The sequence below is a fragment of the Odontesthes bonariensis genome, chromosome 21 (assembly GCF_027942865.1).
Source record: "Odontesthes bonariensis isolate fOdoBon6 chromosome 21, fOdoBon6.hap1, whole genome shotgun sequence".
Lineage (NCBI taxonomy): Eukaryota > Metazoa > Chordata > Actinopteri > Atheriniformes > Atherinopsidae > Odontesthes > Odontesthes bonariensis.
Window position 1 is genome coordinate 15,524,235 of NC_134526.1, and position 24,994 is coordinate 15,549,228.

Here is a 24,994-nt window from a genome sequence, read left to right on the forward strand (position 1 = left end):
TGGAAAGCGTGACACTCCCCGTCACTGCATAGATTAATAGTTCTGTGGTTGTGAGGTCACATAAAGAGCATACATGGCATACACACAGTTAGTACAATACATATATTCAACAGAAGTATAAATGCGGCTGTCTATAGGGCTCCTTTGTCTCTACAGCCTGATGTATAAATGGTGTGTATTGGTCGGCTAATAGTGTATACCCCACTTTGTTCCAGCAACCGCAAAACTCTAACCTCCCTCTGAATGCACTGAGCTCTCTTGGCCCTCAGCTGCCCTCTGGCCCTCCACCCCAGCCCACCCTGCGTTCCACCCCTCCACCCAATACCCCTGCCAGCTTGCAGCCTCCGCAGCAGCAGCAGCAACACCATGCTCCCTCACAAGCCCAGGGGCCACCGCAGCCCTCCACTCCCAGCTCCACAGTTGGACCCTCCACCCCAACCCACATACCCAGTGGCCTCCCTCGTCCCCCATCAGCCATGGGCACCCCACCTGACCCCTCTCAGCCATTGACGCCCCTGCAGCCCCAACCTGACCCCCCTAGCCAGAAGCAGCAGCCCACCTCAGTGCAGGCACAGCACCCCAGCACACCGGTGAGATACTAGTTCTTCCTGAAAGCTCGAAATTGCTTATGCCTCTGTCAGCTTACATTAATACACTTGACTAGTTTTCAACCAAGTTTTTAGAATGGCAGTGTGATTTTTGTTATGAGAAATGGTTAGCATTGTGATTACAATGTCTCTTTCCCTCTTAAGTTGTCCCAGGCAGCAGCAAGTATAGATAACAGAGTGCCTACCCCAGGCTCTGTGGCTGAGCTGACTTCTCAGCAGGCCCTGCCTGACATTAGCAGTTCTGAAGCCAAATCTGAAGTAAAAGATGAAGAAGATGACAGCAACTCTGGGAAGAAACAACGTGATGTAAAAATTGAGGTATGTACTCAATTTTACAAGGTAATCTTGTAATCCGTAGGTAAGGATTTTTGAGTGCACTCAAAAGTCTGTTGGAAATCAGAATAGTAATCATTTGCTATTTGGACCCCTAGTTACTATTTCAGACTTTGTTTATCTCTACAATCCAGCATGGCTCATATTTCTTAAAAAGTAAATGTGAATTGTGGCTTTTTCATTCTTCTAATTCCACTTGTTATGCTGTGTATAAAATTCAGTGTTGGATAGCTTGATAGCAGTGCTTATGTTCGTACAGCAGGATGATGAAACCAAACCCCCACTGGTGAAAAAGGAAGAGCCAGATGCAGCAGAACCAAAGCAGGAACCAATGGAAACTGAGGAGAAGAAGCCAGAGGTGAAGACAGAACCCAAAGAAGAGGAGGAGGGTGGGGCCAACAGCACATCAGCCGCCTCCAATGCTCAGAACCGCAGAAAAAGTAAGAGCACTGATCTCATTTGCATATGTTTGTGAACAGTCCCGTGGAAAAAATGGTAAAGAAAATAATTGGCATTTTAAAGGAAAGTGTCTTTTTCACTACTAAATATGCTAAACCCTTGTAAGTACTGTATAACAACACCCTTGTACTATTTCCCTCCTTTAACAGCCATCATTCCCAGGTATACATCCTGAAAATTTGAACCATTTATCTACAACATTGCTTCCACTTCAAGAGGTTCAATAGTTCTCTTTTGCGATGAGACTCAGATCTGGACTTTTCTGGGCTCCATTTCTTCTTTTTTGAGACTTTCCTTGATGGATTTGCTAGGTTCCTGAGGATCATTGACCTTAAGAAAGATCAGCCTCCACTAAAACTTTCAGATTGTATCACATTGCTGTCGAGTGTTTTGACATGATCCAGAATATATCACTGAATGGTAGCAAGAAGCCCAGTCCCTGTCCAGTCCACCTCCTTACCTCGCAGTTGATTTGAATTTCTTTTGCTGAGAAGATTGTCTGCACTTCAGTGTCCACTATCACTTTGGCCAAACATTTTTGATTCGTTTGTCCATAGCACATTATTTTAAATGGCCTGGTTTGCTTGGATTTTAATCTACAAAGCATTGAAGCATCTGCAGCCTTTGTCCCTGAAGGTCTTTATAAGAAGTTCATCGTTTCTGAGGCTGGTGTGACGCACATTTAATAATTTAATCCTCTCCACCACTCCATAAGGGTCTACCTGGTCCCCCCACAGCTCATTGTGTACAACCCAAATATTTGTAACTGTGCAGACTCAGCAAATAGCGCATGCATCTGAATCAATTGGTATTCAGAAGATGGCAGATGATCAACACGGATCCTTGTTTTGAGGAGAGAATTGGAATCCTCAGAGCAGCTGATCCAGAATGTACCAAATCTGTAGATTTGCTGTCCGCAGACATGGATATCATGTACGTAGTCTTAGAGAGCGCCTTAAACTTGCCTGATGTTACCACATTCTTCAATAGCAAAGTGAAACGAGGTCCTATGTGTAAGAGGCTTGAAAACAACTGTTTCCCCCTCCTGTCGCTCCATTAGGAGGCTCTAATCAATAGTACCAAATATACATTCTTTGTAATATATAGATTTTCTTAATAAAACACCTAATTTTTTCCACGAAACTGTATTCAAATTTGCTGAAATGTAAATATTTCCGTGTGATGAGCCTAAATTTGATGCTATATTTTGCGTTGGTTATTTATTGATGTTTGCATTTATTCCAGGACTGTTAAAAACAAACTTTATTGGTGATTTAAAAACCCTGTCCAGGGTTGCCTCTTGCCTAAAGAGAGTTGGGATAGGCTCCAGCCCTCCGTGACCCTGAGTACGAGGGAGTTGGTATAGACAATGAATGAATGGACAGACTACACAGTGTAATGCAATTAAGTGGGATTAAAAGTCAAATACACAGCCCGATTGTATTAATTTGTTTAAGTTCACGTTTCAGTGAAAATCGGTAGATCACGAGTAACATTGTATGCTTTAAAAAAAAAAAAAAATGTTATTATCTGAGAGTGGACCCTACACCTTTACAAATAATCCATAAGATCAGTTTTATTGATGCTGATCATTCATTACAGTTTACTGAGAGTGTTGTATTTGCAGACATATGTGCAATTTGTGTTTAGTTCCTTAAACTAAATAAAAAAAAAAAATTTTGTCCAGTTTTCAAGCCAGAGGAGCTGAGACAAGCCCTAATGCCGACGCTTGAGTCCCTCTACAGACAAGACCCAGAGTCCCTGCCCTTCCGACAACCTGTGGACCCCATGCTGCTGGGTATCCCTGTGAGTGTGCACAATTATCTGTATACGCACATTTATTCCAATATAACAAGATAACAGAAATGTTAAAGGCTGTCTGTTCATTTCTGGAAATGTCACCACCTTCTGTTCCTGTAGGACTATTTTGACATAGTGAAGACTCCAATTGACTTGTCGACAATAAAGCGCAAGCTGGATACTGGTCAGTACCAGGAACCGTGGCAGTATGTGGACGATGTGTGGCTAATGTTCAACAACGCCTGGCTGTACAACCGTAAAACATCACGTGTCTATAAGTACTGCACCAAGCTCGCAGAGGTGTTTGAAGCAGAAATCGATCCTGTGATGCAGGGTCTGGGCTACTGCTGTGGCAGGAAGGTGAGAAAAAAGATGATTAAAAGATGGGGTGGGTTAACATCAACAGAACAACGCAGACACGTACATCACTAAGGTTTAGACGCCTTTTTTAAAATGACATGCATCGCATCATTTTACCTTTACCGTTATATGCCCGTTGAGACATTAAGTGTGTGACACTGACATGTTTCCTTGGCTTTCCCACAGTTTGAGTTCTCCCCTCAGACACTGTGTTGCTATGGCAAACAGTTGTGTACCATCTCCAGGGATGGCACCTACTACAGCTACCAGAACAGGTAAAAGTGCATGCTGACGATGCTGAAGGAAGTGGGTGTGGCTTAAGTTTTTACTTTACACTCACTAATCCATAAAGGATTAAGGACTTTTTTTTCACATGATGGTTCCTATATAGAAGCAGCCACCACTGACTGACACCCCTTTCCTAATCAGTCCTTGTGTAGCCTTCAAATGTTGAGCTTTTCCCAGAAACCTGGCACCAAAGCGACCCCTTCTGGGCTGAATCTGCTATTGCACCTCAATATAATTCCAGTGCAACCCATTTGCACATTCTTTGTAAGTGCTGTGAGACTTCCCAGTTGAACAAAAAGTCTGTATTTATAAAACGTTACAGGATTCCTCATAGTGTCCTTGAACTTCTAAGCAATATTCATAGCTTACCCTAATTCTGAAATGCTTGCAGCCATCCATGCGTTGAAGCTGTTTTATAAGCAGCCGCACCTGTGGCGGTAGAAATTGCTTTGAGTACAATGTCGTGGGCCACCTGTGTTTTTCAAAGGCTTAGAGACAAACGGACATTCATTGTAAATACTGTAAAAAGACTTTTTGCTTAAAAAAAAAAGAAAAATGCTTCAAATTGGATAAATGGTATCTATTGGTGTCTATTTTTTTCCATTATCACACCCCTGCCTCTCCTGACACGATCATATCATCCATTCACAACCTCAGTGTGCATGCTCCTTTTGCCGTATCTGATTGTAGTAGAAGTTTCTTTTTTTCCCAGCATGCTGTGAGAATGGTGTCATGGGAAATTCATTTGTTATTGACCATCATTTTCTCTCTCTAACATAGCATTTTGGCATGTTTCCTTCATTGTTATTCCAGTTTGGATGAGTGGCTGAATCATGACCATTTCAGTTGTGACTAACCTGTACCTCTGCCTGTGTTCGCGTGTGTGTGTATGTATATATGTGTGTGTGTGTGTGTGTGTGTGTGTGTGTGTGTGTCCATCCGCCCGCCCATGCTCGGTCCTCGGTTGTTGCCATGTGCTCCATTCATTCTGCATTCTTCCACCTGTACGCCGGTTTGCCTGTGCTGCTACTGTGTGTGCTGGCTGCAGTTCACCCAAATATGGCCTTATTGCCGACAGGTATCACTTCTGTGAGAAGTGCTTCAACGAGATCCAGGGTAACAGTGTGACCCTGGGGGACGACCCGGCACAACCGCAGACGTAAGTCCCAAGGCCAGGGTGTCTAAAAGAAATTAGCTGGTGGTCATCTTTGAGAATTTCAGGCTGTTTTTGTTTTTTCTGTCCGGACTTCATTTTGTGGATGAGATTATACTGTTGTTGCACTCCACCAACATGAACTTCTCACTATCTTTTTCTTTTTTTTTTTTTTTTTTTTGTACAGCATGATATCAAAAGATCAGTTTGAAAAGAAGAAAAATGACATGTTGGACTCTGAGCCGTGAGTACCATTTGGACATTAGCTTCAGTTGAACTTGTGCTTGGGAGTGATGCTCCTCATAAACTGTTTTGTAAAACTAAATAATTCTTTCTTTCTTTCTAGGTTTCTTGAATGTAAAGATTGTGGACGAAAAATGCATCAGATCTGTGTGCTGCACTATGATGTTATATGGCCATCAGGGTGAGTTTTGCTGTTGCTGTTTGTGCAGCTATCCTGCCATTTAAGCCCGTACAGTCCACGGTCAACATCAATACAAGTCCTTCCAGTAGTGATTTTGTATTTGCCAAAAGTTGCAGGTTACTACGGGTCGACATTAAACAGTTTGTCTTTCTTTTTCCAGCTTTATCTGCGATAACTGTTTGAAGAAGTCTGGCAAAACAAGAAAGGAAAACAAGTTCTCAGCCAAAAGTGAGTTACATTATTGTAGTAAAGCAACCAAAGTATATCAGACAAAAATCTCAACATTGACACTTGAATTGATCTTAAATATGTTTTGTGTTATTTATTTTTTTAAAGGGTTGCAGACTACAAGGTTGGGGACGTACATCGAGGACAGAGTAAACAAGTACTTGAAAAGGCAGAACCACCCAGAGGCTGGTGAAGTGTTTGTGCGAGTGGTGGCCAGCTCTGACAAAACTGTGGATGTTAAGCCTGGCATGAAATCTAGGTAAGATTCACTTCAGAGCATTTTTCAACGTTCAACAAAAAGACAAAAAAAAGAAAGTATGATAGATACTCAAGTCGCTCATGGTCATGTGTTTTCACCCACAGGTTTGTAGAGTCAGGTGAGATGATGGATGGTTTCCCCTACAGAACCAAAGCACTTTTTGCATTTGAAGAAATAGATGGCGTAGACGTTTGTTTCTTCGGTATGCATGTCCAGGAGTATGGCTCAGAGTGCCCCTTTCCAAACACCAGGTAAGACTACCCCTAAACACAAACTGTTACCCATTCCCCTCAGTCAACTTTATGTGCTCAATCAAACTTTTCCCATTTGTCTTTCAGGCGGGTTTACATTTCATACCTCGACAGCATTCACTTCTTCAAGCCTCGCCTGCTAAGGACTGCAGTGTACCATGAGATCCTAATAGGCTACCTGGAATATGTCAAGAAACTTGGGTAGGTGGAAAAAAAAAAAACCTTGGCACAATTTGTACTTCATTCCATTTCAGCTGTGCCTTCAGACAGACACGTGATCCTTGCAGCTGAAAAGTGGCTCATAGTTTATTTTCTGACCAGGTATGTGATGGGTCACATCTGGGCATGCCCACCCAGTGAAGGAGACGATTATATCTTCCACTGCCACCCTCCTGACCAGAAGATCCCCAAGCCCAAGAGGCTTCAGGAGTGGTATAGAAAGATGCTGGAAAAGGCTTTTGCTGAAAGGATCCTACACGATTACAAGGTCAGGAAAAACTACCTCAGTGTCATGTTTGTGTGACTACCTTCATCCAGCTGAAGATGAAATCAAGCATTTGGCATCATATGCTCCAGCTAGTTAAGAGATGGTCCCCCATGTGACACTCGTCCATATCACCCAATCGCATTTAAGAAGGTTTAACAGTTTTCCATCAACACATTTTCTACATAAAACGTTTGCTCAATCTTTTTTTCTTTCTGCAAATAGTTCAGGAGTACTGCACTGTCAGTACAAAGTGAAGAAGAACCTTCCTTTGGTTTTGTATATATTATGAAAATTGAGACAGCAAAATCTTCACTTTTAACCATTTTTAGACTGTAGTGAAGTCATTTTGGGGTACGCACAATTTTGCACTCGTAAGAATGCATTTTTAATTTATTTTTTCCTTCAACATGTGTTTCAGTAACAATTTAACTCCTGTGTGAATGAAAGTATTTGGTTGTCCTCAAAGTTTTAAGATTGTATTGCAGCTTGTCCGCATCAAACCGTTGACTCTGTGTCTGACGAGAGCCATTATGTGTCTGTGCTCAGGACATTTTCAAGCAAGCAACAGAAGACAGGCTGACCAGTGCCTATGAACTGCCGTACTTTGAGGGGGACTTTTGGCCTAATGTTCTGGAGGAGGGCATCAAGGAGCTGGAGCAGGAAGAGGAGGAAAGAAAGAAGGAGGAGAACACAGCCTCTACTGAGACAACAGAGGTATGTTCGGTAATTCAGTCTTAAATTATTTTCATCTTGTTTTTTTATTTTTTTTGAGAGAAAATTAAAGCTATTTTGATGCTGGAATCAGGAGCCCAGTGCTAAATCTTCTGTCTCACCCTAGATTTGGTCATCACTCTGATTCTCTAAATGTTCATGTGTCTTTATTACAAGGGGGCCCAGGCTGACAGCAAGAATGCCAAAAAGAAGAATAACAAGAAAACCAACAAAAACAAGAGCAGCGTCAGCCGAGCCAATAAGAAAAAGCCTGGGATGCCAAATGTGGCCAATGATCTGTCACAGAAACTTTATGCCACAATGGAGAAGCATAAGGAGGTGGGAAACATTACCAACCAAAACACATCATTCCCTTATGACCAAAATGCCATTGCATGCATAATTGCAGTCAATAAGATTTTTACATTTGAACTTTTATTTTTTCCTTGTTTGTTTACATCTTTCAAATTGAGCTGATAAGCTGTCTTTGGTTTCACAGTAACTATAGAACAAGTTATTTCTGTCTTTGGGACATGGCTTAATGTACAGCTTACAGGAACACAGCAGCACCCTTTATCTTATGAGATAAAGTTAAAGTTATTAAGTTATGAGACTTAATTCCATGCAGAATGTTCTTCCACATGAAACTGACGGATGTTCTGCGGTCTGTGACCATCCACACTGCTATAATACCCCTTTCCCCTCCTTTGTGCCACCAGGTATTTTTTGTTATCCACCTGCATTCTGGGCCAGTCATTAACACTTTGCCACCCATCATCGACCCTGACCCTCTGCTAACATGCGACCTTATGGATGGACGTGATGCCTTTCTGACTTTAGCCAGGGACAAGCACTGGGAGTTCAGCTCACTTAGGAGATGTAAGTGGAGTTCAATGTGCATGTTGGTGGAGCTGCACAATCAGGGCCAGGACCGCTTTGTGTACACCTGCAATGAGTGCAAGCACCACGTGGAGACTCGCTGGCATTGCACCGTTTGCGAGGTAAGACCTAGTGACACTGTTTTTATTCTCTGGAATCTACATCTGTATCAGTTTAGAATTAGAAAATTAGAAAATCAAATTTAAATTTTGATATGACTTAAATGTGGTCCTCTTACCTGCCAACAGGACTATGACCTATGCATTAGCTGCTACAACATAAAGGGCCATGAACACCAGATGGTAAAATGGGGTCTGGGCTTAGACGACGACAGCAATGGTCAGGGTGGAGAGGCCTCCAAGAGCCCGCAGGAAAGTCGACGTCTCAGCATCCAGCGCTGCATCCAGTCCCTGGTCCACGCTTGCCAATGTCGCAATGCCAACTGCTCCCTGCCGTCATGCCAGAAGATGAAGAGGGTGGTTCAGCACACCAAGGGCTGCAAGCGCAAGACCAATGGTGGCTGTCCTGTATGCAAGCAGCTCATTGCTTTATGTTGTTATCATGCCAAGCACTGTCAGGAGAACAAGTGTCCCGTTCCCTTCTGTCTCAACATCAAGCACAAACTCCGTCAGCAGCAGTTACAGCACAGGCTACAACAGGCTCAGATGATGCGCCGCAGAATGGCCACCATGGCTGGAAGAGGTATGCCCATGCCATCTCCCCCTACCTCAGCTGCCCCCGACACCCCAAATTCTGTACAGCAGCCTAATACTCCCCAGACTCCCCAGCCCATGCCTAACCAACAACAACAACAACAACAACAACAACAACCACCACCACCGCCAAACCCTGCCAATATTGCCCAAGGTTTTCACAGCAATGGTCGCAACAGTCAGCCCACAACACCAGTGCCACAGGGTAAACCAGGGCCACAGTCATCCCCACTCCATCAGCAGCTGTCACCTATGCCCAACATGTCACACCAACAGCAGCCTCAGCCGCAGCAGCAGCCTCAACAGCAGCAACTGCTGACAGCTCTGAAGGTTGCACAGCAGATTGAGATGGTAGCCAAGGCAAAGCAGCAGCAACAGCAGCAGCAGCAGCAGCAGCAGCAGCAGCAGCAGCAACAACAACAACAGCAGCAACAACAACAGCAGCAACAACAACAGCAGCAGCAGCCAAATTATGCCTTGAATGGAATGCCCATGAACCATCCACGCATGATGGGGCCCATGCAGGGCCAGATGCAGATGATGCAGGGGCCACGGGGCCCCCAGGTGATGCAGGCTATGCAGCAGGGCCAGTGGGGTCCAGGGATGCAGAATGCCCAGGTTCATCAGCAACAGATCCCTCAGCAAGGTCCCATGGGTTCTCAGCAGGCTCAGGGAGCCCCGATGCCTCAGCAGGGCCAGCTCATGCAGAGGCCCATGATGACCCAGCAACAAGGGCTCCAAATGCCAGGGGTCATACCTCCACAGGGGCCCTCACAACAGGGCATGACGCCACAGCAACAAAACATGCCCCGGGGAATGCCTGGTAATATTACTCAGAATGCCCTACAGGAATTACTGCGCACCCTCAAGTCTCCAAGCTCCCCGCAGCAACAACAGCAGGTCCTGAGCATCCTAAAGTCTAACCCCCACCTCATGGCTGCTTTCATTAAACAGAGGACAGCCAAGTACCAAGCCAACCAGCCACAGCAACAACAACAGCAGCAGCAGGCCCAGCAGCAGAATGCACAAGCCATGCTTGGTTCGCAGGCGGGAATGCAGGCCATGGCGGCCATGACGAACCAGGTGCAGAGGCCTGGAATGGCTCCTCAGCAGCAGCATCCTCCGCCAGCAGCGCTCCATGGTATGGCGACTATGGGTCCTCAAGGCCAGATGATAAATGCTGCGCAAAATGGCAATCCCCAGCTGTACCGCAGACAGCAGCTGCTCAGGATGCAGCAGATGCAGCAGCAGGCACAGCAGCAAGGCGGCTTGCCTCAGGGCCATGGTCAGCTACAACCACAGCAGCCAGGACCAGCGAGCTTCTCCCAGCTCCGTATGCAGCAGCAAATGGCTTTGCAAGGAGGTGGGGGACCCATGGGACAGCTCACTCCCACGTCCCAAATGGGCCAACCTGGCATGGGCATGGACGGGTCCCAGATCCTCCTCCAGCAACGCATGCTTCAGCCACAGCAGATGATGAAGCAGCAGATGGCCTCTCCTGCACAGGCTAACTCAATGAGCCCGCAGGCTCACATGCTTCAAGGCCAAGCCCAGGGAGGAGCTCACTTGCAGGGCCAGACAATTGCAAACCCCCTGGGAAATCAAGTACGCTCTCCAGCCCCTGTGCAATCACCCCGCCCACCTTCGCAGCAGGGCCTTCATTCCAGTTCCTCCCCACGGATACAACCTCAGCCATCACCTCAACATGGTGCCCTCCACTCAAGCTCTCCTCACCCCAGCCTTGGTCCCATGTCAGGCTCCATGGAGCAAGGACACATGGGAACACCTGAGCAGAATGCCATGCTCCCACAGCTTAATACACCAAACCGAGGGGGGTTAAGTAATGACATGAGTATGGTGGGTGACACAACAGGAGACACGCTATAGAATTTTGATAAATATTGTAGCATTTTCAAACAGAAGAAGGGCCTTGTTCTGTTTTCAGTTGAGACATTTTTGTACTTACTGATGTATAAAGCTAAAAAAAATACAAACGAGTCTTAGGAGGCCTATGGACTGTGAACTTTCCTTAAACCATGGACTACTTTTTCTTACAACACAGAGTGATTTAATAATTGCTGTTGAAAATAAAACAAAGACACAAAGAATATATTTTTTGGTTCAGACCAGCCTTGCAAGAATTCGACCTGGTCTTTGTGTTTCTTTTAATTTGTTTTTCATTTGTTATGATCTGCTATTGTTTTTTTTTGTTTTTTTTTTAAACTTCTCAAACAAAAAATACTTCATTTTATTATTATTATTCTTTTTGTACCTTTTTTGAAAATTAATATTGTATTTGTGTTGAGAAGGCTGTAAAATTATTTGTCTGGGAATTGTTTTTGCCAGGTGTCACCTCTTGCTCACTTTCCCTGTTCCTGGCTAATTTATTCTAATATGCCATTTTTCAAAAAGGACTGCCTTTAGGGAAGCCTTAATTTCTTTCCTGCTTGCAGAGTCAGAACAAGATTCATGCATTTGTATAGATCGAGAATATTCACTGCGTACACATACACACACACACAAACACCTACACAGATCGTGAAAGAGAAACCTGCATTGAAGCTTGTGCCGGAATGTTCTTTTTGCTGGCCTGAACCCAGCGTTTGTCTCGCATATTTTCAAAAGTTGCTTTGTCTCTCCTTCATTCTAAAGAAATTGTCATAAAGTACTGAACCTCTTTTGCCTGTGGTGGGAAATTCAATTGTTTGACTGCTGATTTGTGTTCAGAGGGTTTTGTGCATCGTTTTCTCTCGCATTAAACTTGAATTGTTGAACTATTCTCTAATGTAAATCATGCAGCTAGACAGTACTGTAAATATGATGAAAATAAGAACGAAATCACTGTATAAACTGGTTCAGATGGCTCATTTCGTACTTATATACCATATTGTTAAATAAACCTGTGTGCCACAGACTCTTATCTTGAACGTTGCCATATATGATCAAATCAAACGGTTTCTGTTCCTGCTGTAGGTAACTCAAACTTCTTCACACAAATGTAGGCGTGTAGTATTTTAGATGACCAGTGTTTGACCTTGAAGGACAAATTAAAAAAAGTGGACTCATTTTTTTTTATTGATAAATGGGTCTCGAAAATAAACTCGGTGGACAAATTTATTCAAAAAAAAAAAAGACGCCGCGTTTTAACGTGTCAAATACAAAAAAATACATTATTTAGTTGAATCTGAAATGTCCATTTCTCGTCAGGCAGTTTTTGGACACCCTTCTGACGTCATTTTCAAGCACACTCGCTTTGGCTGGTCCTAACTACACTGTTTAGCGTGTGTCCCACGGTCAGTCGACCTGTGAATCTCGTCTGCTGGTCCCCCCCTTTAAACGCCTGTCACCATGTCCCGTTGTCTCGCTCTGGCTCGGTTTGCCCTCGGTTCTTCTCAGAGGGCCAATTTACGGCCATTATCATCCGCGCGGGGGTTGAGCTGCTGGACTGTCTCGCGCCCGTTGACTGGAGGTAAGCTGTTATGTCGGCTTGCAAAATTAGCAGAGCTGGAGAGTTGGAAAAATCATAAGAGACGCAAGCAAACTTCTCCGTGGTGACCTTTTTAACCTTTTTTTTTTTAATTCAACGTGCTAATTTGTTTGTCTCACGGTCCGCTTAGAAACCAAATGACCGTGGCATATGACATGAACGCAAATAGTTGCTTATAAAACTCAGGTTACGTGAGGACGTCAGACTCAGCCTAATGACAGTGAAACACACAAGTGTATGGTGAGAAATAGTATTTCGTCACCATACACATGTTTAATAGTAACCGCTGTTTATTAGTTAGATGATTTAGTTACTGGCTGAAATTAAGGGTTTAGCTGCAAAGCAAACGTCACAGTATCATTGAGTAAACAATCTACTCAGCGCGTAAACACAGAAGCAACATTTGATACAAATAAAAGAAAAAACGTTAATTTGAAAAAAACAAATAGTTAGCTAAGTGTTTCCTGCATTACATATTCTTGGCTAAAAAAAATGCATGTTGCTTACCATCTGATTACTTAAGAGGCACTTTTTGATGGTTTGCATTTAAGCATTGCTGTAAAGCAGAACCAGATATGTGATCAATGTCTTTGTCCTCACTTCTCAGGCTCTATAACTTTTAAGCCTTTTCCCAGGACACAATGTACATGTCATAAATGGGATAAATGCAGGTCCTTTAAATCATCTCAAGAGACTTAATTGTGGAGCAGGCTGTCCATTGTATGTCTTTTCTCTTTTTACAGACTTGCAGGTTGGACTGCAGCAGAAGTGGAGCAGTCGGCCCAGGGTGTGGAGGTCACAGTGGTCCTGCCTCGGCGTCAGCCAGCAGTCTTATTACAGCACCCAGGGTGTCGAGAAGGAGCCTGAGAAGGAGCTTGAGAAGGAGCCCGAGGAGGAGCCTCTGCACACCATCATTAGCGATACAGAGTCTGTGCAAGGTGCTTGGACAGCTGCAGACTATAATTCTCCTTGAACACTGAGGCACCGCTTTCTGGTCTTAATTTCACTCTTTATCTTACCTTTCCAGGTAGTTTCTCAAAACATGAATTTCAGGCTGAAACAAAAAAACTACTGGACATTGTTGCCAGGTCCTTGTACTCTGAGAAAGAGGTAAGAGGTTGTGCTCCGTTTCACTTTATGAGCTGTAACGGCTTCTCTTTTACTAGTTTCCTCGACTGTTCCTCATCTCACTAGGTGTTCATCCGGGAGCTGATCTCTAATGGCAGCGACGCTCTGGAAAAGCTGCGGCACAAGCTGATGACAGCTGGTGGGGAAACTGCTCCAATGGAGATCCACCTGCAAACAGATGCTGAAAAAGGAACCTTTACTATCCAGGTACATCCACACCTGCCTGAACGAGGCCTACTCTGTCTAAGCCTTTTTACAGTGAAGGAATTAAGTATATTGGAACCATAGTTGTTGTAATGATGAACTAAGTCAATTCTCTGGTTACCAGTTTGTGCCTCAAGCTGTAGAAGATTGCGCCACTTGTGCTGGTTTTTAACATGGCCTGCCACCTGGTGGATGAATGTGGCATAACGGGTTTCAGTCATTTCTTTTTGAATGACCGGGATTCACGGTTCTCTTAACAGGATACAGGAGTTGGTATGAATAAAGAGGAGCTGGTTGCCAATCTGGGCACAATCGCACGCTCTGGTTCCAAGGTGAGTGCTTTTGGACAACTGAGCCGTCTCCATCATTGATTTATATGACACATTTGTTCCTTGTCTATCCACATTGTTTCTGGTCATATATCGTTTGATACGATGTACCTCCACCTCGGCTGTCGCCCTGGTGGAGGTACGGGGTCTTTGCCAGTTGCTTACTTGTCTGTCTGCTTGCGAGATTGAAACTTGTTTGAGAGTTAGAACATGGGCAGAGGAAGAGCCTATTAAACTTCGTTGAAGATCAGGATAACTTCAGTTGAAATTGTAAAATAGAGCATTAACTCTCTGAGTGTTCTTTGTTGTTATGTGCTCTTAAAGACTTTGGTTTGATGTATCTTGTGTTTTGATATCCTTGCGGTCAACTTATATCTCCTGTGAAATGCAGGCATTCTTGGATGCACTGCAGAACCAGGCGGAGGCCAGCAGCACCATCATTGGCCAGTTTGGAGTTGGTTTCTACTCCGCCTTCATGGTGGCCGACAGCGTGGACGTCTACTCCCGCGCCGCAGAGCCTGATGCACCCGGATACAAGTGGTCCTCAGACGGGTGAGATAAACCTAAGTGCACTTGTTTGTTATTTTTCTCAAGATGAGGAAAAGAAAATGCTCCCATAACCACAAATATAATCCTCGGACATTTTCCCTTTGTCTCCCGCAGCTCTGGAGTTTTTCAGATAGCAGAAGCCAGTGGTGTTCAGCAGGGAACAAAAATCGTGCTGCACTTCAAAGACGACTGCAGAGAGTTTTCCTCTGAGGACAGAGTTAAAGGTATAGATGCTGCTGTAGCTTTCACGGATAAAGCACAAATGCCTGCCTTCATGCAATGACCGCCTGTTGCTTCCATTTCAGAGGTTGTGACAAAGTACAGCAACTTTGTGAGCTTCCCCATCTTCCTGAACGGACGGAGGCTCAACACTCTGCAGGTGGGCTTCCGTTCTTCCATTGATCCAAAGTCATCACTGAGTGTTTACAAACACCCACAAAATATATACTGCACTGTTCTATCTATGTTTAGTGATGCTCATTTACATGTGTGGCATAGAAATAATCCAGTATAGAATGACCAATTTCTGCATTTGTTGTAACTAATGAATATGGAGTATGACTGGGGTAAAATAAAGAATCTTGGTAAGTTGGGCACATGGTGTTTGCACCTCTGAATATTTGATGTATTTATATTTGATGTTCTCCGTGCCTACATTCACGTGGATCTAAAATCTAACACTCTTGACCTTTATCCACGCTATCCGTGCTGTTGGCTACTCTCTGTAACACGTACATTGTAAAATTTGGTTGTTTGTTCTCCGTCCTTCAGGCCTTGTGGATGATGGAGCCGAAGGAGATCAGCGACTGGCAGCACGAGGAGTTCTACCGCTACATAGCTCAGGCTTACGACAGGCCCCGCTACACCCTGCACTATCGCGCCGACGCCCCGCTTAACATCCGGAGTATCTTTTATGTCCCTGATTCGGTGAGGAGTGTTTTTGTGGCACTTTCTGATAGCGGTGTACATTTTTAATTTCGGTTGCAGCTTCAAAGCCGAGCTCTGTGAAGGAGTGTTATAAATGACATTTTTTTGTGGCCACAATTATAAAAATGTGGATTTTTCTCAAGTTCCTGTGAGAAGAAATCCTTTTTGTGTCAACAGAAGCCGAGCATGTTTGACGTGAGCAGGGAGATGGGCTCCAGTGTGGCTCTGTACAGCAGGAAGGTTCTGATCCAGACCAAAGCCACCGACATCCTGCCCAAGTGGCTTCGCTTCCTTCGAGGTCTGCATCCTCTCAAACGCTTCCACCTGCTTTCATTATGCGAGGAATAGTGAGACATATTCTGAGATAAATGTGTTTTGTTGGTGTGTGCAGGTGTGGTGGACAGTGAGGACATCCCCCTGAACCTGAGCAGAGAGCTGCTGCAGGAGAGCGCCCTCATCAGGTTTGTTTTATCACAGTCTCAGTGGTATCAGAATCTTTATTTTAGGAATCTTTATTTCAGCAAGTTTTTTCCTTTCCGGAAATTAAAAGATCTAAATCTGCCATTTGATACTGTTTACACTCATCGGGTTTGTTCTTTAGATCCATCTGTACTCACTGAAGAGATTTATAATATCTAGAACATTCAGAATCTAATTTATGTGGTCTATGTGTCAGTGCTGGAAACCGTCATCCTCAAAATAAATAACGAACGAAGTGGGTGGAATTTAGTCACATGATTTTCTATAAAGGCAGTTGAGCAGAGCCACAGTAAACCTGTAATTACGATCGCCCACCTAAGGTTGTTCAATCCTTTACGACGCACTCTCCTTACATGGTGAACCAACATGATAAGAGATTAAAAAAGTAACCAAACCATATATAACCATTTTAAGGCAACAGTATAAAAATCAGTTTAAAGGCTGACATGCAAGATTCAAACCCTGAAAAAGAAATTTGACTTTGTGAGTTAGAGATAAGAGTGTAGAAGAATCCTGTTCACAAAGTAGAAAGCACTGGAAGTTGCATATCCATTAAAATACCAGATTTTTTTTTTTTTTAAGGTGTCCCCTTTTCTTAGAGTCACAGTTCTGTCCAAGTCTATCATCGAATCTCGTTTACACAGAACAAACCTGCTCAGCAAGGGTGACCTCGTGTATACGTTGCACTCCATCTACTGTTTAGTAGAACTGATACATCCTGATCACATCAAATCATTAACCGTATAATCCGTCTGAATCTTTAATCCATGTACGGAGAGCATGTCTCTGTACACTGCTGAACCAGGAAGTCCACCTGTGGAAAATGTGTCAATAAATGACGGCTGCTGGCATGTGTGCACTCTTTATTTACATAGACACTCGGCATCCTAACTGCTCATAAATCTGAAGCAGCATCATGGAATTACCATTTTGCTTCTCTCAGTTCTTTGCATGTGTTACAGTGTTACAGTGTTGCTGTTCTGCCTCCATCTCCCTGCAGGAAGCTTCGGGATGTGTTGCAGCAGAGGGTGATCCGCTTCCTGTTGGACCAGAAAAAGAAGGAGCCAGAGAAGTATAACAAGTTCTTTGAGGACTACGGCCTCTTCATGAGAGAGGGCATTGTCACCACCCAGGAACAAGATGTCAAGGTGCCCACTTTGGCTTTTAAAGTCCAGGATTACTGAAGTTGCTTCCAGCTTTTTAGCATCTGAAACAGGTCGCCTGCGAGCATTGTTTTTCAGCAGCACTGTTTCCCTCCATGCTGTCGCTCTGTAGGAGGACATTGCAAAGCTGTTGAGGTTCGAGTCCTCCGCTTTGCCAGCCGGCGAGCAGACTAATCTGATGGAGTACGCTTCACGCATGAAGGCAGGCACACGCAACATCTACTACCTGTGCTCCCCCAACAGGCACCTGGCAGAGCACTCCCCCTACTTCGAGGCCATGAAAAATAAAGACATGGAGGTAAGACGCACGACTCGTGTAGACGGTTTGTCACAAAACGGTGAGAGTAATGAAACCAGATAATGAAATACTGGGCAATAAAGCAGGTGTCATCTACAGCAAGGCAAATATAGCGCATTAGAGGTGTCAGAATATAAAAAATGCCACGGATAAATTTTCAGACAGTTGAGGTGAGGACTTCCCCTGAAATGATCCTCACTTCACACGGAAGAAACGAGTTGTTGAAGCCATCTTCTTGGTTTGTGCAGGTGCTGTTCTGCTACGAGCAGTTTGATGAACTCACCCTGCTCCACCTGAGGGAGTTTGACAAGAAGAAGCTGATCTCGGTGGAGACCGACATTGTGGTGGATCACTACAAAGAGGAGAAGTTTGAGGACAGCAAGCCAGGTCCGCTCCAGCCCCAGTTGTAGTTTTAGCAGGATGGACACGTCTCACAGTTACAACAGTAATGTGGACTTTTCTCCTCCGCAGCATCCGAGCGCCTGACCCAGGAGCAGGCTGACGACCTGATGGCCTGGATGAAGAACACTTTGGGTCCCAGAGTCGCCAACATAAAGGTAAGATTCAGTGGGCTGATAACCGCTACTTATGAATCAACATGAGTCTCAAAGATCCAGAATATTATATATATTTAGCGCTTTGTTTCTGGGCCACGGAAGGCAGTGAGTCAGCTCGTAGTTCTTGCATTGGGTCATTTGTTAGTATGGTTTCTGTTTACCAAAAATCAGCTCAGTGGAGGATTCAGTCATTCAAAACTAGTCCCTATCCTTTCTTTACTTGTCCTGTAAACATCTCGAATGTGACTTGCTGCAGACGTGTTGATGTGACACGTTGTGTTCTGTGACCCTCAGCTGACCCCTCGTCTGGACACCCACCCCGCCATGATCACAGTGCTGGAAATGGGCGCCGCACGCCACTTCCTTCGCACCCAGCAGCTGGCCCGCACCGCTGAGGAGAGAGCCCAAATCCTGCAGCCCACACTGGAGATCAATGCAGGGTGAGAGGGGGGTGTGTGTGTGTGTGTGTGTGTGGGGGGGGGGGGACACGTTAAAATGATGGGTTCGTGTCCATTTTTAACTTCTGTACTTCTTTACCTTTAGACATGATCTGATCAAGAAGATGCACGCACTGAAGGACACGAACTCTGAACTGGCTGGACTGTTACTGGAGCAGGTACTGTTTTTTTTTATTTTATTTGAAAAGCTCATTTTTAGGTGCCAGTTTACTGCAAAGATTAGTTTCTATTCTGTTTTCTTTCTTTTTTTAAACGATCAAATTAGAGACTTCTTCCTGCACAGGTGTTCACAGCTCAAAGAACACAAACCCTGCTGTTGCTCTTAGGCTTTTAATCTGAAACATCTGCAGGAAGCGAGAATAAAAGAATAATATTTGCAAGATATTAAGAGTAAATCTGATTACATTTATGCAGTTTGAGGCTGTATTTCATCCACTTTAATATAAACACAAAGTGATTCACATCCTACCAGTGAACATGTACGCATTTAGTTTATTCATGATTCGTTTTTTTCCCCAGGTCTATGACAATGCCATGATTACAGCAGGCCTGAACGACGATCCACGACCGATGATTTCCCGCCTCAATGACCTCCTGACTAAAGCTTTGGAGAAGCACTGACGACTGCCTGCAGACTGATTTCATTTGGATGACTGCGGCTTATAGACTGAAGCGTTTGCTGCAGCTGAAGGAGGCGAAGAGGACAGTTTCTGAGGAACATTACAGGCCCTTGTTCATCTGAAGCCATAGAAACCACCTTTCTTCCCTCTGGAGTGTTTATTCCATGCTGATGGAGTGCATACAAAAGCACAGTGAAATGTGATGAAAGTGAACTGCTGGAAGCTTCTCCATTAACACTTCTGTGTCTTTATGCGTTAGTTTGAGTACATTATTTCGCTCACAGTTCTTTCAGTGTGTCTTTGGCATTCCAGTCTTGCCTGGACATGTGAAAATATTTTTTTTAATAAATATGCCATCATGTTTTCAAGCCCTGCTACAGTCGGAATAAACAATCAGGCTTCATGTCTTTCACCTCTCTAATACTCTGGATGCACACCAGCTACAAAAAGTGTCAAGTTGAAGGAGAAAGCAAGATATTAAATGTTGGTAAGGCCCAAAGAAACGGACCTCTGCAAGCATTTCATAAAGCTGCATGTAGTTAGGATAGTGCGATGTTGCGTCAGCAGGAAAGAGAAGCATTACCATTCTGTTCGAATTGATCATTTCAGCGATTTACTGGAGAATCGATGCCTTAAATGTTTATGAACACATGGTGTATGTACAGCCGTCCATAGTAAAAATAAAAACGTTCATCTTTTGTCAGTTCAATAAAGACGATACCAGGATTTCTTCAAAATACAACTTTACTGCTTTTCAAAGTATATCTACCGTGAGGGTCAAACATGAGAACCCTCAGCTTCAAGACAACATCGTCCTGCATTAGTCTGACTCAATGAGGTGCAGTTTGAAGGCAAGAGTTCAAGTTAAGTGATTCTCAGTAGCTCCAGCGTCCCAGCGCTGTCTGTCCATTTGAAAGTCATCCGGGCACTTTGAGCCATTGCACCTGTAGCCTCAGGTTTTCTCTCTTTGTGAGCCATCTTACTTCAGGTCTCACCTCCTGACTGGCCAAGATCATCAAATGTGTGCCAAAGGGTGTCAGGAGAGCTTGTCTATGTTGGCTAGGAAGCGCTTGGCCCACCATTCATCCAGATCTATGGGCACAAAGTCTAAAGAACAGGAAGAAAGAATTGCAGGCATCACTATAAAAGAATGCAGTCATATTTCTGTGTGATGAATTGTTCATTTATAACCTTGCAAACCATTACAAAGATGAGTGCCAATCTGTGCCAATACAAGTAACGAAAACTAAATTGCATAAATGGACAATTCTATATTAGACAATTGACAGACTTAAAGCTGCAGTCTGCAGGATTTGTTGTTGTCATACATAAAGTCCTAATTTTTGGCATTTTAAGAGTTTACATGATCTATCAGAACGCTTGAAGTTGAAAACGGTGACCTCCGTAGTCGCAAAATGCAAGAAATGCTTATTTTTTAACTGAAAAATAAAAAGTTATTCAACTTCCTGTCCCGCCCCATCAAAACACATGAGAACTCGTGCACGTAGACGTGCACGCCAGATGCGCCTACACGACTCCTCATTCATCAACTCACCTGTCATTTGCGATCATGGAAGACACAGTAAGTAGACTAGCCCGTAATGAAGTTCAATAGCCCAGATAAATAAGCGTGGGGACGAGCCTACCTTGTATCGCGCGTGCACAATCGGTGATTGACAGGCAGCAGAGCCCAGCTCGTAAACCTGATTGGTTACCTTTTACCGGTCCGGTCTGCAATTTTGTAAACAAACCTGCTGGCTTTAGAGGGACCTAGCGGGACATATAGGGGACCTAGAGAACTCTTTTTTTTTTGTATTGGGGTATTTAATGTACTACTTTCAGAATCCCCGGACAGTTCCAGGCATTATGCTTGAAAAAGAGTTGCAGACTGCAGCTTTAACATCTGTGGTTATTTTAGAATTACCCCACCTCTAAAATAAAAACACACAGAGTTAATAAAGTATACTAGCTCGATTACTTTTGAACAAACGTGTCAAATTTTTTCTACCACTACTCAAAGAGGGGAACGTAAGCCCGGGTATGAATTTATAAGCAGTCACTGCCCTCTTGTGGTCACTTTGAGGTACTTCAACCCTTTCAAATTCAGCTGGTCGTTTCATTGTTAAATATAACAATCAAATTGGGAACTCATTTGTTAGCACGACAGCCAATAATCCACAAAATGTTTACATTTACTGGCTAACATTTTCTGCGAGTGAGACTACTTTGTTAAGATTAAGATATTAGCACACACACACACACATTGAATTGTAAATGAACTGAAACCGGAGAAATGACAAATAATATGAATAAAATATCAATAACCTCTGTGGTCAAATTAAGGAACTGCAATTTATAATCTGTTAAGTTAATTTAGGGAAACATACCACCACTTCTGGATCTCACTTTCAAAATAAGTGCAATAGGTACGTACATCTGTGTGTAATGTCAGTTAATAACTCTTCAAATTACTATCAATACTAGATTTAACAAAAAATATATTTTTTAAAAATTTGCTAAATAGCATTTATAAATAGTTGTTTATGTGGATGATTTTTGCAAGTGAGACCATTCTAACTGCTAACATTGCAACAAAAATTAGCATTGGCGGAAACAAGAAACAGATTAGAAAAAAAACCGAAAAAAAAAACCATCAATAATTACTATCAGCTAATTGTTTTGTATTTGTAGCACAGTAAATACAATTAGACTTCTGATTCTCATTTCTTTTGAGTTTCTGAGAATCGCTTGCAATTACAGCTCTCTGGTCACATTAGGGAACAGGACATCATAATTTCACTATAATGCCCATTTTAGAGCAACATATAACCACTTCCGGCTCTTATCTTTCAAAATAAAGGAAGCCGTGGCAATTATTAGCATTATTTTTTTTTTTTTAATTAATTTCTGCATTTAAATGTAGAAGTCATACTTAAAAACTACTAAAGCCCTACAACGATTTTTGCAAATAGTGCAAGAGTTTAATAACCGACAAATTATAAATACTTCAATGCTGAACTGGATTAATTTCAACTGAATTTGTTCACTTTGTCTGAAGCGACCGAAAGGCCTCCTGTTGTCAATTAATGCTATACACCTAAAATTAATTCAATTCAAAACACTATATGAACATTTGTATTTCTTATCCCCTCTAAATCCTCAGAATGGTCTTTGGCAATGATGTGAAAGTAAAAGAAAAATTTGGATTTTTACTCATGTCAACAAAGTTGAAAACTTTCGCAAAACAACAAGCCTCTGTCCGTCCAGGTGGATGGATCAGAAAGTTCCAAGAATCCCTGATTAGTGTCATAAAATCAATCAACTCTTCAAGCTACAGCAAATACTGTCCATTCAACTGTTCAATGCACTCATTTTTTTCACTTGTAACAAGATCTGATGCTTATGTGTAGCAGAATGCACGATCTTTATCATATTTGATGGCTCAGACAGACTTATCGAAGCCTAAAACAACCTCCCTCCCCCCCAGAAAAGCAGGAGAAGGAGCAGCTGTACTCACTGTCCACGTCTGGACTGGGAGTGGTCTCTTTGTAGTAAACTGCTCTCTGGGACACCTCCAGTTCCTGACCAACCTCCTGCCAGACTGAGAAAACAAGTCAGTTAGTGCAGCAAACATTAACACCAAAAATATCCTTATCTGCCCTTGATAACTGAAGAAAAACAGTTGTGCATATCAGTGTTATACCCACAGTGTCAAATAAGTTAAGTCCTCTGGGGCAAACTGCTTCGAAGAATTTACACTTTTGACAAATGTTTACATTACAAATAATGCAGGAAAGTCATGTGCAGGATGAACTCTGATTTAATCTCTTGTAGCTACCTGCAGGTGTCCACTTTCAGAACAGCTGAAGTGGATGCGTTTGATTTTTATCGTGGTTTGGAGTTATTAGTGAGGGGGAACAGCAATCTTTATCAGAAGTGGGGGTTGGGCCAGCTTTGCGCCCTTGTCCGCTCAACCACAAGGTTACTGAAGTTGTTTATGACCTGCTGCGGCTAAGCTTCAACGCCAACAACTAACAGGACAAAAAGCAGAACGGCCGAGCCAAGAGAAGTCCCCAGGAGACAGAGAGATTCTGTGAATCTTGAAAAGAACCCAGCGCTTTAAAACTGGGTCAGTGTGTGGGCCTAATAAAACCCTTTGTCCCGTCAGAGCCTTTTCTTCATGTGGACAGCGAGTCTCTCCTCCAAATCAAAGCCAAAAATGTTGTTTTCCTCAGCACGTGTGCCAGGGTGGGTCATGGTGGGGATGATATGTGGGTGTGTGAGAACTGCTCGGTGCCTATCATGGCTATCAGTGTCAGAGCAGCTGTGGGTGAGGCTTGGGAAGGGGAGGAGGAGGCCGATTTGAGGCTCTTAAATTGCTGATAGTAAAACAATGTCATTCACAAAACAAGGAGGGACACTGTGTGGATGAAGTGAGGCAATGAGAAATGTTGTTTTGTCCTCTTGCACAGAAAGTCCTTACCCTCAGAGACAAACTTTACATTTTCCTCGTGTGCAGGGGAGAAACTCTCTTCTCGCTGATCGTCCGCGGGGAGAGCTGGAGCAGGAGGACTGTACTTCTTCCCATTTAGTCGGTTGAAAACTATCTTGGGTGCAGGCAGGCTGACGGGGTTAAAGAGAAGAAAACAAAACAAAACAAGTACTGTTGTGATATCTGGGGGGAAAGAAAAAAAAACACAAATTTGGAGCTATAATTTTCTAAAACAAGTCGGCCTTTAATCCCAAATTCAAGCAAGGTTGGTTGAGCAGGAGGCAGAGATTACAACAGCTGAATGAAGGGCCATGTGCCACCAAGGTCACACACAAACACACTCAAGGCCGGCCCAGCTGCTTCAAAGTCATGACAACAGCCAGAGGCACTAGGAGTGTGAAGGTGTGTTTTCACTCACCGAGGCCAGTGCTGATGGGCAAAAGCTGCGCGTGTTAAACTGTGCATGACCGCTGACAGACAACTCACAAACACACACTTTAACCACCCGATATCAGCCGAAATATCTGGCCAGCATCTCTCAGGGACGTCTTTTTAAGATGCACACACACACTCTTATGATTTTTCAATCTAGACATCTTTTCTGAAGCAGCCCTCTTACTCAGGTATGTTCCAGGACGTCTGTTTGTGCTTAAAGTCGTTTATTTTGCTGTCCAGCTGTTGAGTGGGCCCTGTAACACAAGTAAAAAAAAAGTCCAGTAAATTGAAAGCATTCCTGAAAGTGTGCTACAGGATGAAACATGGTTTAAAGTTGCTTCAGACTCACCTGTCCGTCGTTGTGTGACCAGCTTGCTAGGACCTCTTGTGATTGTGTACATCATGCGCAGGCAAATTCCCCTGTACGCTCCAAATTCGATCCAAAGCACTTGTTAAGACACTTTAAGGTAAACGCATTCCTTCAAAAACCCGTCTATGCCAAGAAACGCTTTCGACGCGGGTCAGCAGATCAGCTTAAACTTCACTTATAGGTTACCGATGCAGACGGACACAAGAGCAGCCGAAGTGTTTTGTAACCTCCTGAAACTGAAGTCTTCTCTGCGCGTAAAACCAGCAGCCGTGACGCATCTCAGCCGGCGTCCTCTCTTCCTTCACCTTCTATCTTCACGTCCTCGCAGGGAAAACACGGATCGTAATTCACTTTGCTGCTTAGGTGTCCTCGCCTGTCACAATGTCACATAACCTGAAACAGTGGCAGTCATTCATGAGACACTGGACGCACGCCGTCAAAACGTATCGCTTCTCAACGTCCCTACACGCCTCCTTCCGCGCTTTAAAGAGACAGCGACCCACAGAAGGACTTTAAAACTGGACTGGCACAGATTGGCCGTATT

At 43.7% G+C, this 24,994-nt stretch overlaps 3 protein-coding genes across 5 annotated transcripts in view; 2 read left to right on the forward strand and 1 right to left on the reverse strand.

Annotated features, from left to right (window-relative positions):
• The window catches only part of crebbpb (CREB binding lysine acetyltransferase b), a 40,289-nt gene extending 28,422 nt beyond the window's left edge, over positions 1–11,867 (forward strand). For 2 of the 3 annotated variants that reach the window (XM_075454672.1, XM_075454674.1), the window contains exons 14-31: positions 216–590; positions 753–926; positions 1,201–1,381; positions 3,088–3,206; positions 3,321–3,560; positions 3,747–3,835; positions 4,927–5,007; positions 5,189–5,245; positions 5,348–5,425; positions 5,586–5,653; positions 5,762–5,912; positions 6,017–6,163; positions 6,251–6,364; positions 6,485–6,650; positions 7,197–7,364; positions 7,539–7,700; positions 8,081–8,362; positions 8,489–11,867. In XM_075454672.1, coding sequence (XP_075310787.1) covers positions 216–590; positions 753–926; positions 1,201–1,381; positions 3,088–3,206; positions 3,321–3,560; positions 3,747–3,835; positions 4,927–5,007; positions 5,189–5,245; positions 5,348–5,425; positions 5,586–5,653; positions 5,762–5,912; positions 6,017–6,163; positions 6,251–6,364; positions 6,485–6,650; positions 7,197–7,364; positions 7,539–7,700; positions 8,081–8,362; positions 8,489–10,840 — 5,004 coding nt within the window. In that variant the 3' untranslated portion in view covers positions 10,841–11,867. The remainder of the gene's footprint in view (positions 1–215; positions 591–752; positions 927–1,200; positions 1,382–3,087; positions 3,207–3,320; positions 3,561–3,746; positions 3,836–4,926; positions 5,008–5,188; positions 5,246–5,347; positions 5,426–5,585; positions 5,654–5,761; positions 5,913–6,016; positions 6,164–6,250; positions 6,365–6,484; positions 6,651–7,196; positions 7,365–7,538; positions 7,701–8,080; positions 8,363–8,488) is intronic. The other variant, XM_075454673.1, reaches the window with a different exon arrangement.
• Positions 11,868–12,219: 352 nt separating this feature from the next.
• Positions 12,220–19,560, forward strand: trap1 (TNF receptor-associated protein 1). The gene is made up of 18 exons (XM_075453898.1): positions 12,220–12,422; positions 13,184–13,378; positions 13,468–13,550; positions 13,635–13,775; positions 14,033–14,104; positions 14,493–14,653; positions 14,765–14,874; positions 14,956–15,029; positions 15,422–15,577; positions 15,755–15,875; positions 15,969–16,038; positions 17,058–17,205; positions 17,333–17,518; positions 17,767–17,905; positions 17,990–18,075; positions 18,370–18,515; positions 18,619–18,691; positions 19,053–19,560. The coding sequence occupies exons 1-18, from the start codon at positions 12,302–12,304 to the stop codon at positions 19,152–19,154; spliced, it is 2,184 nt and encodes a 727-aa protein (XP_075310013.1). The 5' UTR covers positions 12,220–12,301; the 3' UTR covers positions 19,155–19,560.
• LOC142371268 (MAPK regulated corepressor interacting protein 2-like) lies at positions 19,068–24,903 on the reverse strand. Its single transcript, XM_075453899.1, has 5 exons — positions 24,430–24,903; positions 24,265–24,334; positions 23,637–23,776; positions 22,671–22,754; positions 19,068–20,260 (listed from the first exon to the last, which is right to left on the reverse strand). Exons 1-5 carry the CDS (start codon positions 24,482–24,484, stop codon positions 20,190–20,192), a joined length of 420 nt encoding a protein of 139 aa, XP_075310014.1. The 5' UTR covers positions 24,485–24,903; the 3' UTR covers positions 19,068–20,189.
• Between the last annotated feature and the right edge of the window lie 91 nt (positions 24,904–24,994).